The 21,768-nt window shown below is 37.4% G+C and overlaps 1 protein-coding gene across 4 annotated transcripts in view; it reads right to left on the bottom strand.

Moving 5' to 3' along the window:
• Positions 1-3,171: 3,171 nt before the first annotated feature.
• AKAP6 (A-kinase anchoring protein 6) overlaps positions 3,172-21,768 on the bottom strand; it is a 538,624-nt gene continuing 520,027 nt past the window's right edge. For all 4 annotated transcript variants that reach the window (XM_012468645.3, XM_012468654.3, XM_012468658.3 and 1 more), the window contains exons 13-14: positions 11,754-15,170; positions 3,172-6,418 (exon numbers count right to left, since the gene is read on the bottom strand). In XM_012468645.3, the coding sequence (XP_012324068.2) occupies positions 11,796-15,170 (3,375 nt within the window). In that variant the 3' untranslated portion in view covers positions 3,172-6,418; positions 11,754-11,795. The remainder of the gene's footprint in view (positions 6,419-11,753; positions 15,171-21,768) is intronic.

The following is a 21,768-nucleotide window of genomic DNA, read 5'->3' as shown; positions in this document are numbered from 1 at the left end:
TGGGCCTATTCTGGTTTGACCTTTTAGCTTCAAATAATTTTTACATGTTTCAGTAGTTTAAAAAATCCTGTGTGTTGCAATGGAAAAAGAGACAAAAAGTTGTTTTATGCAGGCAATGATTTACTTCAAAACACAAGGACAAATAAGCTCTGCATAAGTTCTGCTTTGGTGAGAATTCATTAATTAAGGGCCAGAATGGTCTTACGGCATTGGCCAAAATGCTTTTGCCAAAGAAACCATACTATTATGGGCCTGACCCATACACATCACTCTGTTTTTACTCTGGAAATGCAAATATGCGGCAAGTCTCAAATTAAAGGGCCATTGTTATGTAGAAGGTACGTGGTTGCTTTTAAAAAAGTGGCTGGAAGTCTTCCTTGAATGTTCCCTTCCCAGACATGTGGCAGTAGGAGGTGGCAGTGCTATCAAAGGTGAATTTTAAAAAGAAAAGAATAACTATTCTTTTTGAACACATTTTTAATTAGAACGTCCACCTATGGCCACACCAGGATTTGTGGTGAATACTTAATTCCTTGGCAAATTCAGCATCTAGAAGTGAAGGTGTACACCTTCATGTACACCTTCATTCATCAAAATACAATATTTTGATCATGACTTTGCCTTTGTTTGAGTTGAAAAATAAATCTGAAAAAAACTGTGAAATGGACTGAATTTAATCTTGGACTGCTTTAGAAAAAGATGTAAAGAAAGGATTCCAGTTTATTGGTGCATGCAAGTGACTTTAAGTTGTGTCAATTTTTCTGATGGTTTTGATTGAACTAATTATTTAGTCTGTAATTGACTAATCCTCTAAATCAATCAAAACCAGGTAGTAATAGTGAACTAAATTTAAATCCTTAAACTGTGGATGTGAAACAATCTTTTAAGTGCACTTTATTTTTTAAGGTAATATAAAACAAGTTTAGAATGCAATAAAATCTAGAAAGTTAAAAAAAAAAAACGATTGCAGGTGTTTATATATTACATTGACTTGGCAAATAGAAATCCTAATAAAAAGTGTCAGAATTTAGAATATCATAAACCAGGGATCAGACAACTTTCTGTAATAATCCAGATAGTAAATGTTTTAGGTTTTGCAGGTCATATGACTTTTGTTGCAACTACATAACTTTGTATAGTGTAAAAGCATCCATAGACAATATGAAAGCAAATGTGTGTGGCTGTGTGCTAATAAAACATTATACATAGACACCAAAATTTAAATTTCATATGATTTTCACGTCATGAAGTATTCTTTTGATTTTTTTAACTACTTAAAAATATAAAAATTATTTGAAGCTAACAGGTCAAATCAGAATAGGCAACAGGCTGAATCTGCCCATGTGCCACAGTTTATTGACCCTTGCCTTAACATGGATGATCCTTGCCTTAGAGCATGGGCTATAAGGGTAACTTGTGAACTTTAAAACATATCAAGAATGTCAGTTATTCATTCACACTTCATTAAAGAGTGGCTTTGAATGCAAAGTCACCTGTGTATTTACTTGACAAAAAAAGTTTACCCTGAGTTCAATAATGAGAAAACAACTGGACCCATCAAGATTGTGGATCATTCTGTAAAACTGGCCTGGACTCTTCAGAACTGTCAATGTTATGAAAGCCCAAAGAAAAACAGAATAAAAGCACAGGGAAACTGTTCAAGATTTTTAAAAAAGATATTAAAAACTAAAAGCAGTATGTGATCTTTGATCATGGATTAAAAGAAAAACAACGGTAAGAGGACATAATTTGGGAAGAGAAATACTGTATTGATATTACATTTTTGTCTTTGAGATGGAGTTTCACTCTTGTTGCCCAGGCTGGAGTGCAGTGGTGCAATCTCAGCTCACTGCAACCTCCACCTCCCGAGTTCAAGCAATTCTCCTACCTCAGCCTCCCAAGTAGCTGGGATTACAGGCACCTGCCACCACACCTGGCTAATTTTTGTATTTTTAGTAGAGACAGGGTTTTGCCATGTTGGCCAGGCTGATCTCGAACTCCTGACCTCAGGTAATCCATCTGCCTCCGCCTCACAAAGTGCTGGGATTATAGCATGAGCCACAATGTCTGGCCAATGTTGCATTTCTGGAGTGTGAAGATGGTATTCATAGACTTGTAGAATAATGCCCTTGTTCTCAGTTAATACGTGCTGAAGTATTAGCAGATGAAGTATTATACTCTTTAATTTCAAATGATTTAATAATACAAAAAAGTGTGTGTGTATACAGAGAGATGAAGTAAATATGGCAAAATATTAACAATAAATGAAACTGAGTAATGAGTACCAAATATCTTTGTTCTACTCTCAACTTTTACATAGGACTGAAATTTTTCAAAATGAAAACTGAAAAAAGAATATGTAGAAAAAAGATATAGCAGTAAGTTTACTTAATTCAAGTTATATTTAAAATATAAGAATTATATGATATTTGAAAAGTTAGTTTATCTTTAAAATTCTAAAAAATTTCAACTTCATTTAGGAGTTAAAGCAAATTGACTTGTAAGAAATACCTGGATCATTTCACTGTTTTGATGTTTTCATCTAGTTTGTTCCTAGGAATTATAGAATAGGCAAAACCTAGTCTGGATGAACCAAACACAACAAAATCATCAAACTCAGGTTCCCAGAAGCCCTAAATTTAGACTGTTCTGTTGTTGTATAAGATGCATATTTATTCAGTGACCAGAAATCCAAAAAATATTTTTCCTTCTGTAATTAAGACCACTTTACTTTTTCTGAAATATTTTTCCTTCTGTAATTAAGACCACTTTACTTTTTCTGATCCAATCAGATCCAGATAATTTTATATACTGTTTTGCTCACTAGATTTTTTAAAATGTAGATCAATTTAATCAGAAACAAAGTAAATGAGATCATCATTTAATTTAGAGAAAAGTCATGATCACTCTATTCAAGGACACAAAAGGCACTTTCAGAAGAAAAACTGTAAACCTTTGGAAACAGATACCATGTGTTAGATATCTTTATATACTTAATGCCAAACATAGTGCCTCACATAGGCAGCCAATTAATGATTGTTTGCTGAATGGCTGAATAAATGAATAAACGGAGGGAGTGCCCTGCTTTATACGGAAACAGGTTGGGTTTGAATTTGATGTAAGGAGAAGATTCAAGATGACTTAGGCACTGGACTGGGCCACTGAAGGAAGTCGTGGATTCTTATTTATTTATTGGTTGAAATTTACAATAATAGAATAAACATATCTTGAATATATTTCTAGAGAAAACTTAGCACTTAAAGGTTCAGATACTTTTCTACATATATGATGATGAAGACAGTTCTTTAATTTCAAAAATTCTGTCTGTTAACATTCAGTCAGGCTGAAACGGATCTGAAAACCATGACATATGAAGGGCAGCTGAGGGAATAGTGGTTGGGAGAGGATAAGTAACTGGCCTCAATTATCTTCAGGTTTGCCATGAGAAAGAGGGAGTAGAGATACTCTCGGCTGCTCCATAAGACAGAACTAGGACCAATGAGCAAAATGAAACGTAGGGTAGCAGGGTACTGGGTGGATTTTAGCAACCTAAGAAAGAACTTTCTAACAAAGAGACATGCCCAACAGTGGAACAGTTTGCCTTAACAGACAATGAGCCACTGTCACTGGAAGTGTGTAGGCTGAGCTGCTGCGATCGTTTTCCATGGGTAACTGGGGAGGTAGTGCCTACATGGGGTGGGAGATTGAGGCTATTTTTCCTCTTCCAACCTGAAAAGACATTTGTTCAACAAACCTGAAAATCATTCTACAAATTTGGTGTTAATACTAAGCAGATAATTAACAAATACTTTCAATACCGCAAGGTCTTCTAGAGCATGTGACAAGTAAGTAGAACATCACAGACAGTTTGTTTTTTGAATGTTTTACCAGTAGATGTAGACTTGACATTAGTTACTAACCAAAGAAAATTTAGGTTGTCTCAGTATGTAAAATGATGCCATATCCCAACAGAGGTCTCGAAGGCCCTTAGGAATTTCAAAGACTCTAGGATTTGTTCTTTCTCTACATCCTGGGCCACTATACTTGTGTACTCTGTTATTGCAAACTGAGCTTATTTTCCCCGGCCGCCCCTAACTAGACAATTATCTCTAGTCTCTTTCCCCTATAATCCTCTTGAACACTGCAACTAGATGTCTGCCTAAAACCACTTTTGAACAAATTACTACCTATTAAAAAGCCTAGAATAATTCATCCATTTAGAAATACGTATGGAAAAGATTAGAAGAGGCATAAAATACAAACAGTTATTAAAGTGGTAGAATTACAGATAAGCATCATTTAAATGTTCTTGGTGTGGTACTAATGATAAATAAAATCAGGTGCAAAACAGACTCTACAAAGTGTCCCTATTACCTAGCATATTACATACAAAAGCTCCAAGTTAACTTTTTAAAAGACCTTTCATTAAGTCCTCCCAACTTACTTTTTCTCCTATTACCTCTGCAATAAAGTTTCATGAATATTCCACTAACCTTCCACTCTCTCCAAGCCCTTTTTCATCCTCCGTGTCCCTCACTGCTGCTTCTCTCATTGTGCCTCTACCATTACATTTGCTCTCTTCCTCAGCTCTGCAAAAAATACTTCATGTCATTTGTGTGTTCACTTGTACCTAATGTGGGAAAGCCTTCTGAGGGCAGGGCTTTGTCTCTTTGTTCAATATTGCATCTTCTGGATCCAGAACAGTGCCTTGCAGATAAAAAGTGTTTCTGAACTATCTGTTAAATGAATGATTGTCATTACTGTGACTACATGAACCAACAACATTCTCTACCTTTGAAATTCGATATATATTATCTATTGTGATTTTATATTGCATTGTACTTTTTTCTAGTTATGTCCATGTTTTAGTGTCAAAATAAAGAGATAGTTGTCACCATGTCACCTAATATAATCCTTTAATTCAATAAATTTTTATTGAATACCTACTGTGTCAGGCACTTAAGTAGGTGTTACGATATAAATTTAAAACTGCATTTAACAGAAATCAGTAAAGACCAAAGGGAATATTTCTTTGCTAATTTCTTTTACACATATAAATATACTTGAAATCTATAAATAATAGTCAGCTTTTCTACCATCTTTCTTTTCTACCAACTTTCTATCAAACTCATTCAAAATAAATATTTAAAATAAATTAAGACACTCAGGGTATCCTGATATCCAACATCAAATCATTAATGATAAGTAGAAATAAAAAATCTAGTATAAATTTTTATTGGTTTAGGGGAACTGACATTTAATTATTTGCTGTTTCAAGATCTTTATAGTGACCAGAAACATTTTGAAAACTGAAGGCTTTAAGTCTAGTCTCTAGTTTAGGTAATGTTAAGCCTCTTAAGCAATATGAATATTTTCGGAAGCTGCTACATGCTATACTTTTTCAGAACCAGATGCAACAATTTGGTAAAGAACACAGTAGAAGAGATCACTAATTTTCCTTTTCCCCCAATAATCTGTGTTTATTATGCCAATTTTAATTACCATGCAATCTAATGGATTTAAGGCTTATATTTTCCACATCACTAGACATCACAAACATGAAAGCATTTTATACTGTCATTATACATCAATGTTTGTACTTGGTTATACATATATACAGAAATTATTCACACATCTTAACCTTGCTATTTCCTCCTTTCAAACCAACATAATTTTACCGTGAAAGCAGCTTTTTAATAAATGGTATAAGAAATACAGCAAGGCACACTTTTTTAAAAAACTTTTTTCTCATTACCACCTCAAGAAGCATAAAAAATGAAAATGTTGTACATAATTCAATAGTAGTATGTCACCAGTTTATAATATACAACACCGTATTGTTGTTTCTTGAAGTGCTGCATAGATTATTTTTTAAATGAAATAAATAAAATGGCGCTTTTAATAGTTGCTTAATTTTGAAAGAAGGACCAGTGTTTCTTCTCTATGCTGCAATCAACTCAAATGTTGGCTTTTTAGGTAAAACACTTTCAATAAACACAGTCATCATACCATTAAAAAAATCCAGATTGAAACATGAAATTGGTCAAGTACTGGTGGGGGTCATTCTAGAGAGGAGAATTTAATGGACCACCAGTTGGTAAACTGCAGAACTTTAAAGAGTGGAAGAGAGGGGAGGAGGCAACAGAAAAGTCTAGCTGGAGAGAGAGGGTTGGTAGAGGTAGCTTGGGACAGGAATCCATGGGAGAACAAGCAGCTTTGCTGAACTTCAAAGACGATCACCTAAAGAGAACCAGCGCACACATTCAGATCACAAGGCTTGTGTGGAGAAAACACATTTGGAAGGAAGATTCATCTTGGGAGAAGTCAATGTAATAAACGGCAGTGACAAACATGATGGAACCAGAGACCAGCCCAGGGCGGGAGGATGAGGCCACCCCTGAGTTGCAGCCAGGCGTATCTACAAGAAAGAAAAAAGTGACAAGAAAAGGTTTCAGAAATGTCTTTTTCATGAGCAAAACAAAGCCCTTTGAGGAACCATTGAAGGCTGCAATTGTGGGACTACTTGCTAATGTTCTGAAATAAAAAAATACATAAAATATAAATAATAATTGTAATAGCCCAAGCTTCATATTACTGACAAAAAAAGTCTCAGTGTAGATGTGAAAAATACATTGATTTTTTTTTAAAAAAAAAGATATGGTTTCAAAGAAAACAAACAAAATAATAAAGTTTGACCTTTTCTCTGGATCTCATCCACTCTTTTGCCTGTGAACTCAGTTTTGAACATCAAAATAGCTTCAAACCAATATGAAAATGTAAGGCTGCTGATACCAAGTGATGTGGCAAAGTATTTACAATGTACAATGATTCCACAGACTGGGAACTGATAGGCTCTCAGGCTTAACCCTTCCTGCAGTGATTTTATGTATGATATCAAACAATTCCACTATTGTATAGTGGTGAAATATTCATAACATTGTGATTATCCTAAGTGTTTCAGCCCATATAAAGATATTAACTGGGGCTTCTAGCTCCAATAGTAATGCATCATTTAAGGTACATACAGCATTGTGGAAATGAGATGGATTCAATTATATTCGTATATCTCATGGCTTTGATATAAATTTGCTCCAAACTCTATCTGTTCTGCCTATTTCTAAATGGCTAAAAGCAACTGGTCAAATGTGAGGAACACCTAAATTCCAATTTAGGCAATGCAGGCTGCAAGTATTGTAAGTACCCTGACCAGCTCTCAAAGAAAGCCAGCTTTTGCTTGTCTGGGCTTAAACTGAGCTCTGACGTCTGAGATCAGGTTGTTTTACTGCCCTTCAAGAACAAAATATTCTCTTTATTTTTGTCTCTGTTTTTCCACAATCTTTAAACATGTGTTAAGATCCAGAAAAACCTGTTATTAACAAAAAGTGGTTTGGCTGGAGCCATGGGAAGGAAAGAAGAAAAATTAGATAAAAAACGGGGAGACAGACAGAAACAGATGGGACAAAATTTGGTATAGTAAAATAATGCAGTAACACAAGAAAGCCTCGTGCATTGTTCAAATGCTGAGGACATGACTCATTTGAAATCTGGCCACAGAGTAGGGAATCCTTAGGTGAGGCAAATCTGGTCTTACTAAATGCTGGCATTTAAATTCTCTCTGGATAATCAATTCTTTCAACTTGGCCCACTTGGAAATGGGCAGGCCAGATTGGCTGAACACAGATCTGGGGTGTGTGTGTGTGTGTGTGTGTGTGTGTGTGTGTGTGTGTGTTTGATAGGCGATGCCCAATAAGGTCTTCGTTATTTCGCATAGCAGGGCTAGTTATTCAGAAGTGCCGGATAATTTAAAGACACTTCACATCCAGCAAAACCTTGGTTTATGAAAGTGATTTTAAAGGTAAGTTTGAGGCCGGGCGCGGTGGCTCAAGCCTGTAATCCCAGCACTTTGGGAGGCCGAGGCGGGTGGATCACGAGGTCAAGAGATCGAGACCATCCTGGTCAACATGGTGAAACCCCGTCTCTACTAATACAAAAAATTAGCTGGGCACGGTGGCGCGTGCCTGTAATCCCAGCTACTCAGGAGGCTGAGGCAGGAGAATTGCCTGAACCCAGGAGGCGGAGATTGCGGTGAGCCGAGATCGCGCCATTGCGCTCCAGCCTGGGTAACAAGAGCGAAACTCCGTCTCAAAAAAAAAAAAAAAAAAAAAAAAAAAAAAAAAAAGGTAAGTTTGATAAGATTATACCTGTATTTTCTAGTGATAAATTAATACACAATCACCAAAGGCAGTTTCTTAAACTTGCTTGACCAGCTTTGGAAAATATCAAGCACTTGATGTCAATCCAATTAATAGAATGGGAATTTTGCTGTGTACATGAGAAATGTTTTCTCTTACAGCTTTCTCAGTTTGCAAAATCTGAGCAGCAGCATTTAAAACCCTTTATGTGTGTACTTGAGCGTTCACAAATACAAGTAATTGCCTAAAAACTCAAATCTACTGGCCACCAACTATCACATTTACAAACCAATAAAATAGAAAAGGCAATAAAGCTAAAAAGTTCTAAAGGAAATATCTGCACTGTAAGTAAATACAGCTCCTCACCCCACCCCCAAAACACCACACTCATACACATACACATACACACAGTAAAACAAAACTCCAAACCACCAGAGCAGACCAAAAGGAAATGGAAAAGCACACACTGGCTGCATGTGATGAGTTAAATTTTTATACCACGGGATTTATCCAGCCTGAAGTTTAGGGTTAAACCATTCATCAAAGATCAGAGGCTTATGATGAGGATTATGAAGAAATAACTGTCAGAATACAGCAAAAAGATTAGTGCAAAGTACATCTCTTAGGCAGGTCCTAGGAGGCACTCCAGACACACATTATATGTTTCCTCCAAATTAGGCAGAAAGATCTGGATCTATCCAGTTACCTTTCCTTTGATGTGATTTGCTGTAACTGACCTCTCTATTTTTATAGAAACATGACGCATAAGCGAAAATAGTGAAAAGCACAGCAGTATGCCTGGAAATCAGTGCAAATGCAAACTATTAGATCACATTAAAATTTCTCAAACAGTTTCAGTGGGTTTCTAATCAGAACACAGTAAATAAAAAACCTCTGAAAATCTGAAAAACATTTTTCGTTACTATTGTAGACTATCTGCTATTCTAAGTTATAGCTCTTCTGGATGGCATTATAAACATTTCATAATCTGAAAACTTATTTCTGGGGAGGAAAAAAAACCCAGCAAATGGAATTTGTTGAATTTTACTGTGCTGATAAAAAGAGCATCCCAACTGATAGTTTTCAAATGACTTTAAAAACCACAGCTTTTTCTTTTTCTTTTTCTGAACTTGTAGAAAGAACAATAACAATTAAGCTCTTATAGACATGAAACCTCATATTTACCAAGAAATTTTGCTATGTATTCTTGACATTAAATACTGAAGGCATGTCAACATTTCGAGATTAAATAACTCGCCCTGGTTGACAGTATTTTAACAACATGTGACCATTTATACCCAGTTATCCAATGCTAACGTCTGGTGAAAAATTTCAGACATCCAGATGTTTTGTCCACGTGATACCGAAAAAAACCCTGAATAGGACCAATAAATATGGCTATTTAAATAGCTCTAGGCCTATAACAAGTCACTTGGGGGCGATGTGAGTTCTGCAGAAGTAGAATCTGGCTGCTTCTCCCTTTCCCCGATATATGGCCAGGCATCACCAGGGCTTAACAAAAAATACCGCTGACCGGCAGGCGGACTGGCTGCTAGTTTTACACTGTCCCTGCTTGTAAAATGTGAGGGTTACACAGATCCATCAACGCATTCACTTCCTCCAAGTCTAAAGATGGAACTGCTCATCATTTACATTTCATTTCAATTCTATGTCTATGTAAGAGAGAGAAGAAATTCCCAGAGGATCAAAAAAGGGAGAGTGCATCGCAAAGGCTTCTCCAGTGCCAGAGCTTCTGGAGCTCCAGATCTCAGCATGACTGGTGACTTGAGGGTCACAGTCACATGATGTCATGCTTAGAATGGTGTTGCTTTCAAGCCTTTATCTCCTTTCAGAAAACAAAATCAGCCAGGCTCTACCAGCCCTTCTGCAGAGGTTGGCAGAGCCAGCAGCACAATCAGTTCTAATAGAACTTGTTTTGAAGCAGCTTATGGAATTGCAGTTACTCTCCCTTAATGGTCAGTTTTACTGCATACTGATGGAGAATGTGATTATAGGGTGGACATGTTTCACAGAAAATACATTTCTCTCTCTCCGACTTTTGTTCTCACTTGCAGCCAATTGTAAATAGAGTCTGAAACGCAGAAAATTAGTTGAGCTATATTAGCAACTGGGATGCCTTTCTTCAGTTTTGCATACTGAGTTTATTTTTAGGGATATATGGTATAGATGGCCCCCCTTAGTCCCCATTTCTAGCAGCTCTAAACAGAATCACACATTTTAATAAGCTTAGGGCACAGGTGTTGCAGGAAAAAAAATAATGATGTTTGCCATTCATCTTTCAAATTAAATAATGTGTTTTTAAATAGTAACTTTTTTCATAATACATTATGGGAACAACATTTATCTGTCACATTTTAAAAGATGTATTTGTAATAAATGTAAATTACTTTTAGAAAATCAGTAATTAGGCTCATCAAAAAATAAACAATCTGCCACAAAAAAGATAATCTTTAGCATAGTTAAGTATAATAACTGTTATTTGAATAAGTTAACAAATTAGGGTAGATTGCTTCTGTAATTCATTTCCTATAGCACGAGTTTAGGTGACGGCATTAAGCTTCTGGAGAGGGGGGTGGAGGTGGCATCAGGCACCTCATACTTGGGTGAAATATGACTCTCACATTTGAAAGCTCAAATTTTCTTCTTTAAACTTGATTGAGAAAGCATATTCATCACTGGGGCTTAGAAATGGGAAATAACAGAATCTTTGTGTCACTTTTAGAGATACATCATCATCCTGGAATTATCGATCAATAGCTGTCTTATTAAATATGAAGAGTGGAATGACTTTCTTAAAAAAGTTGATGGAAATCAGCCTGTCACCTTCAGGCAAAATTCAAAAATTCTGTTTTTATCAAAACGCCATTAACTTGTCAAGTATTCTCTCTGCATTTGCTTTCTGCGCCTGTTCTCAATCTGTGTGTGGATAAATAAGAGCCTCTTCTTTAGCACCAGCTTTCCCCTCCTGTTTGAATCCTTAGACATGGCCATGATTAGGACTTGTGACAGCACAGCCTTCCACTGGGGAAGCAAATGTGATGATAGTTACATTAGACAGAAGCATAAAAGGAAGGCCCAAATCAGGAGATGCAGCCTTTAGCCTAATCATTGTTCATCTCCAGGCACTGAAGAGAATGGACAGCTCTCTGTGCAGAAAACTGAAGTGGAGAGTATTGTTATTGTGCATGCATTTTGATCATGGAGTATAACTGCAATTTGGATAAGCTTTTTATTCTCCCTCAGTGGAAGAATTTGATGCCTTAAATTGTTCAACTACTTCCTCAAATTTTGTATTCTTGCCAAAATGATGTAATAAAGATAATGTCACTAAGAATGTCAGTGTTCCCTGTTTTTATTTATTTATTTATATTTTGCTTCACAGTTACTTTCATTGTTGGGGGCATTTCTTTTACCTAAATGTCTTATTCAGATAACTCTCTGCCATGATTGGTCATTCTGACTAGCTTTTTCTCCTACCATGGTTTTGTTGACCTGAACTTAATATTTTAAAGACATATATGGCGGAAGGACTATACATACCTTTTAGTGAGATGATTTTCATGCTTGGGGAGGGGGTACATTCTACCTATGCATATTTCTATGTCGTTCTTCACAACGGTTTACAAGATTTTCTTCACAGGTTAAAGTTTTGGGGCTGGGATGCAATGCAGCCTTTCCTGTTGGCTGATTTTCCTTCAAGGAGAGGTCTTGAACTTTTGATTTGGCTGAAGCAGCATTATGCTCTTCTGGCATTCCAGATTCACCTGGTTTTCCTGAACTTTCCTTTTCACTGTCAAGCCTTGAAGGGGTAAACTCTAAGTTTTCTGCACAGCCATTGGAAGTTTGGAGTAAACCATTCATTTCCTTTCCAACCTCAGCTCCTTTCTGAGGGGAAGAACTTGAAAGAGCCACTGTATCTGTATCATCAGCTAAAAGAGAAATATCACTGAACTCGGAAGAACATGCTGTTGCCTGCAGTGGCACTGCAGCTTCACTGGGAACTGCAGATTCATTTGGAGGAGCACTAGAGAAGCAAGGCTCCTCTCCATCAGAGTCATCCTCAACACAGGCCTCAAAGAAGCATTCAATGTCTTCCTTGTCATCTAAGCCTGAGTCAGTAGTGTCAAGTGGCAATGGAGTGCTGCTTTTCTCTTCTATGTAATTAGTGACCTCCCCACAATCACTGTCATGAGATGAGAGAGATAAGTATGAATAAAAGTCCCCTTTTCTCAGCTGGATGGGCCGGTGAGAATGTTCCAACACTTTCTCCTTGATTTGAGTTAATGAAGTAGGAGCAGCCACCTCGTGTTCAGGTTGAGATTTACTTTTTAGGGCTGTTGAAGCCATGTCAATGATTTCCTTAACAAAGTTGTGTACTGAACAATCTTCAGCATCTTTTTGATGGAAAACATCTGGCTCACAGTTGCAACAGGAAATGTCGCTGATAGAAGCATTTTCTTCTGTTCTGTTTTGTTCAAGTGCTAGGCAACAACCAGCAGATTTTCCAGCCATACTCAGTGCATCATCAGATGATTTCAGTGCATCAGAGTCTTGTTTGTTGTTAACCCTGGTTTCTAAAGCCAGTTCTGAGCAAGACTTCTCAATGGGAGTAGAAGCAGTGCTTTGATTTTCAAAATGGTGGTGATTTGGGCATTTCTTTGGAAGATGTCTAACAGCTTGGGAAACAAATTCCTTGCCAGCAATATTTGAATCATCTGAACTATCCATAAATGCTTTACACTTACCATGCTCACTCCCTGAAATCTCTTTCCCATTTGAACCAAGATTTTTTGATACCTTTGAAATTCCATTGAGTTTGTCCTTTTGCCTTTCTGGAATACTTTCAATATTGCCATTTTCCATGTCGGCCACATATGGATCTTTATTAACTTTGAAAATCGTTTTCTTATTTTCACCCTTTGTCCCTAACTCACGGGTATGAGATGAATTCTTGCCATTTCCATTATTTTCAGAGGCACGTTTTACAGAGCCATTTAGAAGAGCCTCAATGTTCAGGGTATCAGAAGGATTGGTCATCTCACTGCTACTAACATCTTTACTGCCCTTCATCTCATCACTGACACTGCACCTTTTCTTATCTCTTGTCAAAGACAATTTTGGCCTAATCCAGGTCTGTAACTCATTCTTTATATAGTCCAGCCCTGACATCAAGTTGCAGTCTTCGTAAATTTCATCATCTGTTGCAATACTGGAGTCATCATCCTCATCTTTGATGCACAGCTCTTCTTCAGTCAAGGTAAGAGTAGAGCTGGAGAGCAGGTCGCTGTCATCTTCATCATCAGTGCAAGCAGAGGTGCAAGAGACATTAACAATCATGCTGACATTGACATCGCTTTCATCAGCCACTGAACGAGTCAGACGCTTCCTGAATGATGCATTCGATTCCAGGATCTTGTTCTTGTGTAACACAATATCCTCTGAGCAAAGAGAGAGCTCGTCACTGCTGCTAAGTTCTGTAAGAGATGCCGCTGAGTCTTCATTGATAGAAGATGCTATGTCCAATGACATCTGGCCAGTAAAGGACATCTTTTGGGAACTGCTTTGAAGAGTGATATCAGAAACACTTCGCTTTATCTTTTGCTCGGAGGGGCTCTGGATATTCTCCAAACGATTCAGGAGATCTAATGTTCTTTTACTTAGTTCACCAACTGAGCCACTGCTCACGCTTATATCCCCAGAGCTGTGACAGCTAAAAAGATCTTCATTGCTTTTATAGGATGTCAACCAACTTTCTAAAGAAGTACTTCGCTGGAGGCTGTCACTGCCATTTTTAAAGATGCTCAATCCAAATAAATCACCCCCTGGAGAAAGGGAGTCAATAGATGAACTACGAGATAAAAGAGAGAGCTGTTTGGCACTCTGCATGCCAGTGTATGTCTTTTCTATATTGCCACTTTTATATGAAATGTGATCCATTTCATGAGATGCACTTGCCAAAATCCTTTCATGGGGAGGTACATCTGGTTGTAACTCTGTAGTCTGATGTTTAGATTTGCAAGATTTTTTATCAAAATAAAAACCACGAAGCAGGGGATCTTCCACATGTGCTTTTTCGCTTTGTGACTGTTTCATTATCATTGGTAATTTGAGTTTTGAGCCTTGGAGGTATGAGTAATCATAAAATGTAAACACATCGTGTTTTCCTTGTAATTCTTCTCCCAAACAATCAGGGGTATGTTTGGTAACACTGTTTAAATCTCCAACTTTTCCATTAACACAACCCACTGGTGAAATGGACGACTGAGAGCTATTTGGAAGCTTAATGCATTCCCCCTCATCTTTAAATTTTTGCTTTAACACGTTAACTGCATCTCCCATTTGTGGGTCCAGATGTTCAGTTTCAAGGTTACTTGGGGACCCATCCACCGCACTCAGCAAGCACATTTCAGAGTTGGTAGTGGTTTCTGTGTCTCCTTCACTGACAATTCCACTCTCACTGCCTGAATTCTGGCTCATGTCTCCTCCATGACATGCATTATAGGGCTTTACCAAATTGGAACCCCCTAGAAGATCTGGCAAAGATTTGGTAGATGAAAATGAAGAGTCTTGACTGAGACTCTTAGTTAAAACATTTGGCTGTGTCATGCCAGTGATCTTTGGACTGTTTTTCAGGAATGGCATGTGGTTATCCTCATAGAGTTCAACATTGTGGAGGCTGTACACCTGGTAAATGTGTGGACTAGAGGGGGCAGTAATATTTGAGGCATACTGAGATCCTCCATGGTTACCAGCCTCCTGGTCATAACCAGGGTCCTCATTACTTGTCTCTCCAAGCTTCAAGGAAGGGATGACAGGTTGAGGTTCTTGATCAAGGTCATTTGATTCTTCATTCAAACTAATTAACTTGTTACTTATATCTGTTTCATCCCATTCCAGGGCATCCTCACTCATCCCATTTAGGTCCATCAAGCCAGGATCAATCACATTCAAAGACTCCTGTGTGAGAGAAAGCAAAAAAAAAAAAAAAAAAAAAGGAGAAGAATTAGGGAACACAAGCATGAAAATTTTACCCATTGAAAATCTCTTGGAAGAGTCAGGAGAGAAAACTGCCCCAAGTATGGACTTGAAAGATAGCCTAATTATCAACTCTGTTCCTCTCTGGAATAACACCTGAAAATTATTGAAATAGGTTTTTCTATCAATAGTAATTTGTTACTGAAGGCAATAACAGAGATTAAAATGTAAGATTATTATTGTCAAACTGTAATTTATGGAATTAGCCATTTCCTATTGATTCATCTACATTTTTAATCTTGGATACAGCAAAGATGAAACTATCAGGTAAATGAAGGTAAAAAGAGTATAGCCTATGACATCTCCGAAGGTATATTTGCACTGATAGTATTTTAGTTCTGCAGTCCATAGTAGAATACTATCTGCAGCCACACGTGGCAAACTCCTTCTTGCCTCTATTCCTGGGTTCTCCATTTTAAGCAGCTTTTGCCTAGAAACTTAAAATAAGAGTTGTAGCCACCATGTAGAGCATTTTATGGGCCAGAGGCACATGACTGTGTACCCCTTCCTCTGTGTTCTGTTTAGGGATCTGTCTTTTCAGCTCATGGCCCTGCTCCCAATCAGATATAAAATTAGCAACACTTGTCTGGTTTCTTCACCTGTGTCTTCCCAGACCCTGAGTGCTCCAGGGCAATTTCTGAGTCAAAGTTCTCTCAGCCCCTTTCTTTTCCAATCTCTCTCTGTGACAGAGATTTCACTTTGGTCCTTGTTAATTTGGCTCACTACTGTTAGTCCTGCCACCATTTCTTATAGACAGGAACCTCTCTCTCCAGCCCACAACGGCCCCAGAATAACTATCTGAAGATGTTCCTGACCACCCCAGGATGAAGTAGCCCATATTCCTTCATGCTGCTCTCTGCCTGCCCACTGGGACCCTTGATGTTTCCTTGGACTTCTTGGCTCCGCCTCTGTTTAGATAGAGCTTGACATATTCTGGGACACAGTAGCTGGCTGGGCTCCTGGACTCTGTTCAGATTACTTCACTGCCCTTACTTGCTCTCCAGCTGTTTGAATTCACACTAGAGCCAAGAAAGGTATCTATAGAAAGGTATATATAGTATATATATAGTATCCAAGAAAGGTATATATAGTATATATATAGTAGGTATATATACTATATATATAGTATGATATATATATGATATATATATATATAGTAGGCCTCGATAGACTCACCTACAGAGAGAAACACAAACAGAGCTTCTAGTTCAGCTTATGCTTATGCAGGGTAGCCAAGCGGATGAGCATGGCACTAGAGCTAGCAGACTAGTTGAAGGGCTGACTTTGAAGATTACCATATACATGACCTTGGGCAAGTTGCTTAACCTTTCTGAGCACCAATCTTATTACCTGTAAAATGGAGATAGCACTACCGATTTTTCAAGATCATTCTGAGTATTAAATAAGCTAGTGCCTGTGAAGTGCTGAGGAGGCAGGCAGTTTTCGGTGGCTATAATTGTTTGTTTGTTTGTTTTTGACACAGGGTCTCACTCTGTCACTTAGGCTAGAGTGCAGTAGTGTGATCATGCCTCACTGAAGTCTCAACCTCCCCAGCTCAAACAATCCTCCCACCTTAGCCTCCCAAGTAGCTGGGACTACAGGCGTGTGCCACCACACCTAGGTAATTTTTTATTTTTTGTAGAGACAGGGTCTCACTATGTTGCCCAGGCTGGTCTTGAACTCCTGGATTCAAGTGATCCTCCCACCTTGGCCTTCCAAAGTGCTGGGATTACAGGTGTGAGCCACCACATCCAGCCAGTAGCTATAATTTTTAATACATGTAGAATTGCTCTAGTGTGGTCTTAAGTCAATTCATAAAGGGTTTTCTCTGCCTGCTTCATTCTCTCCTTTACATCATACCTTTCAATTTGCTATTAAAACCACAAAGGATTCATGACATGGTAGAAAGAGAGAGGTATCACACAGCATAACAACAGGCCAGCATATTTCTATTACAAGTCAGAATTATTTTAACTGTCTGGTTGAAAAACAGACCATGATGCTTTTATTCTTCAGTAGTGGGGGAATAGCTTCACCTGCAGCATATTAGCAAAACTTTCCTAAGAAGCCCTCAATCCTTCCTGAAACTAATAGTTAAAGGGTACCACACAAACACATTAAGTATAAAATACCCATTAGCACTTTATTATATTGGGTATGTAAGATATTATCTGTATAGCCTTCTTAAGAGTCCAGTTATAAGGTAAACATTAATTAAGGGATATTTTTAAATTTTCTAAGAGAAATCTTCCCTGCTGCCAATGTTACAGCAGTTAATCTAGTACACCAGCAATCACCATAGTCGCTTAGGTATGGAGTACATTCACTGTGATGAATTTTTATTAGAATTTCTGTTTATTCTTTGCTTGCTGATAAAGGAAGTACTAATGACCGGTTAGTATGGCTAATGAATGTTAAAATCTTCAGCTGTAGGAACAATCAATCAGTCTAATCAAATAGTATATTAATTTCAAATACTATCTTGGCTGACACTGTACTCTGAGAGTGCTAATAAATAATTGAATTAGTCTTTCAAAGGAGCTTTTTTTGTAACTCTCTGGTTGACTTCAACATTTAGCAGCACAGATTTTCCACAAGGATCCCAAACCTAGGAGCTCACATGGATATGCGGGAATTGTGCCATCTGGATGGGCTGGGAGCTCAGCCCAAGTGACACCTGCAACTCAGACTCATCTTCCATGACACAGTCATTTTCTGACCAAATGCTGCCTTTATGGCTTTACAAATTCAAGTCTAAAAAACTGTAAAACTTATAGCAGCATCTAAAGGAAAAAAATCCTTTGCTCAGTGAAGTACAGTTGACTCTCCATCTCCATGGGTTCCGAATTCATGAATTCAACCAACTGCAGATCAAATATATTTGCAAAAAAAAACTTCCACAGTTACAAAAAGAAAAACTTAAATTTGCCCTGTGTCAAGTGAGTCAAGTGATGTGTAGCCATTGTATTTAACTACTATAAGTAATCTAGAGATGATTTAAAGAGAGAGGATGACCGTAGGCTATATGCAAATAATAAACCGTTTTATATCAGGGACGTGGGCATCTGAGGATTCCGGTATCTGTGTGTGTGTGGTGGGGGAGGGACATTGACAAACAGCTGAAGCTGGAGTGGAAAATTTCCCTAGGAAAAGATTACACTTTTGGATGTAATATTGTTCTTTTCTTAACTCTCTCCTCTTATAAACCTCTTATATTTATTGTGATTTCTGAAAATTTTTTAAAATGTCAATTCCAGGAAATATCTGCCAGGATCCATTAGAAAATCATTCACTTTAGACTTTATATTTTTTCATATAAAAAATGCTACTCACTCTGCCCTCACTCACTCCCTTCCTGTTGTGGATTAAATTCTGTCAATATTTTCAATAAAATCTCCATTTCCTCAGGATTTAACCTCAACCATAAAATAGACCCCTAGGGCAAAAAAGTGGGAAAAGTTTCCAAGAAAGACATTAGAATATTTATATAACTAAAAAAGTTCTCTTTGGAAAAAAGATTTGCATATACAAAGATGTAACTGATGGGAAAATTATTTGGCTGAATGCTCTCTTTGATGATAGCCCAACATAGCCAATAATGCTCAAGCTAATCAAACGTTTGTTTTTGTTGTTTTCCTAGAGGAATTATTTGGTACTTTTTTTTTTAAAAGGTAGAATGTTCCTGTCTTTGAAATAGTGATAAATCTAAATGAATTTAGACAGAATCTAAGAGTACTTGAATGAAACAAATGGATAAGTAGTAGTAAATGAGGTTCAAAAGAGAGCCTGTAATTCCAGAAATAATTCTGAATTAATTCCTGTAAGGGTCTTTTATTCATAAACTTGCTGCATGGGTACAGAATGCTGACCCAAACCAGGCACTATATAAATAATCACACACACACACACACACACACACACACACACACACACACCCCTATTCAGATCTGCTCAAGAAACAATTAATTAATGCTAGTTTATGATTTTTATTCTTGAAAGCATTATTTATATTAGCATTATACAGAGAAAGTAGTAACAGTGGCTAGAGAAACGATGATGATGATGAAAAAGAAGAAAGAACCAAGATTCCAACTGTGGTAAGAAATACACATCTCAATTAACACCCTCTGCATATGTATGGCTTTAACTGAGTTAGGTCTCCCATGATTGCACTTCGATTTTCTTAAAGTTTTCGCTTAAATGGTGGGTGTGTGTAAAAGATGAGAAACACTTTATTAGCTAAAGAGTAAAGATAAAGGAACTTGACCATCTACAAAATGATAACCTAATAGAGAACTGATATAGCTACCTCTGGATACCTTTAATTCCCTTTACAAAGTTGCATCTTTTGAAAGATCTTTTTCTAAAAAAATCTCAAAAAGACTAGGATGAACAGAATGTTACAGTCAAACTTCCAGTACTCAGAATGTGCAGACCATTAAGAGGTCTCATAATATGTGTCCCCTGTTCATTCTAGATCCAAGAGTTTATTGAGCAGCACCACATGCAAAAACCAGGAAGGAGAGATTTATCTGGAGAAAAGTAGAACACAACAGTAACATACAAATAAATAAAAGTGACAAAAACACAAACAGCAATAACTGTAATTGAATAAAGATGTATGTATTTACCCCAGGGTGAAAAGTAGAACACACAGAGGTTCGAGAGGGTGATGGAGAGGTGGGAGATAATAACATATAGATCAGGATAGATAAATAAGGGAAAACTCCAACATTCATGTATTTACTCTGTTTTTTTTGGTACCCCCTCTACCCTGAACCTAAAACCTAAGTGTCTGAGCATTAGTTACATAATTATTTTCCTAATTATACTTAGGTAGAAATTTTATAAAAACAAAAACAAAAGCAGGACAGGTGCAGTGGCTCATGCCTATAATTCCTGCATTTTGAGAGGCTGAGGCAGGAGGATCACTTGAGCCCAGGAGTTTGAGACCAGCCTGGGAAACATAGTGAGACACTGTTTCTACATTAAATTTTTAAAAATTTAGCCAGGCATGGTGGCATGTGCCTTTTATCCTAGCTACTCTGGAAACTCAGGTGGAAGGATTGCTTGAATCCAGGAGTTCAATGCTGCAGTGAGCCATGATCATGCCACTGCATGCCAGCCTGGGCAACAGAGCGATACCCTGTCTCTAAACAAAGAATCCAAATAAGAGCAACGACAAACAACTGCTTCCATCTCTGAAAATGGAAAGATAACTTTTAAGAGAACTCTGAGTGCTCTTATTGAGCAGATAATGGATTCAGAGTTAGCAAGAAAAAATATAGAAGAAAATAGAAATTAGGATAAAAAGAAAAATGTTCACTGTTTATCAGCCACTTTGCAACTGGAGAAGGTATTGATATAGGTTTGGGTTTGAATCCTGGATCTGCTCTCCCATATGTTAGCTGTGTGATCCTGGACAAGTTATTTAACTTCTATATGTCTCACTTCTATCATTTGTTTATCTGAGACAATTACAGTACATTGTATCTACCTTATAGATTGTTGGGAGCTTTAAATTACTAAAATGTATGTAAAGTCCTATGGGAAGAGCCTGGTACACAGTAGGGTTACAATGAGTGGCAGGTATCAGCATACATTCCCTGTGCTGAAGTGAGGAGAGGAGAATATGGCTGAAACCTAAATAACTTTAACAGTGTTTAAGACTGGAGGTTGTTTGACTAATCTTTTTGGTACAACCATATGCATGGGATTCAATGAAATAAACATTGATTGGGCCCCTTACTTACCTCTACTGCCCTGTAAATGGGGTGATACATTTGCCTTTTCATATCCTAGCTGGATTTATCCCATAAAGATAACCAAATGAGAAAAGACACTTGCCCAGTCTTCAGCAAGGCCCAAAGCTCAAGGACTTCCTATTTCCTGAAAATAACCTTTTTTTTTTTTTATTTTTATTTTTTAAAAAAAAAGGCAAGTCCATTGTCTGTGAAATTCTATCACAACTGACACATTAGAGCAATCAAATCCTGCTCACTATCTATCAGATTGACAATAATGTTAAAGTAACTTGTCTCAGCTCAGAAAACGCTTTGAAAGTCTATCTCACACTAATGATCAAAAACTGTTCTGGTGAATGCTCTTTTTCAATAACAAAGCTGATCAGAAACTCAAAACAGACAAGTAAATTCTAAGTCATCTCACAAATCTCACTAAAATGAGTACTGACATGGACATATTTCCTAGTCTTGACTACACAGATATTTCTGAAATAGTTGAAAATGAAAAATCCATTACATGTGGCTTTAAAGTAAGTTTTATAACAGTAAAAATTGCCTTTGTTCTCAAAAGGGATCAGGGACAAAGGGGAGCCTGGTAATAGGAAGCAGGGGTTTTCTTCCTATAAATAAACTTCATGAGGACAGGGGGTCTGTCTGTCCTATCTCCACTAGAGCCTCCGTACTTAAAATAGTGTCTGGTATAAAACAGGTTCTTGAAAAATGATTACTGATTGCCCAGGCATGGTGGCATATGCCTGTAGTTCCAGTTACCTGGA

This window comes from Aotus nancymaae, unplaced genomic scaffold (genome assembly GCF_030222135.1).
Source record: "Aotus nancymaae isolate 86718 unplaced genomic scaffold, 86718_ANA_hifiasm-v0.15.2.pri h1tg000062l, whole genome shotgun sequence".
NCBI lineage: Eukaryota > Metazoa > Chordata > Mammalia > Primates > Aotidae > Aotus > Aotus nancymaae.
The sequence above is the reverse complement of the archived record's forward strand: the minus strand, read 5'-3'. Positions and strand labels throughout refer to the sequence as shown.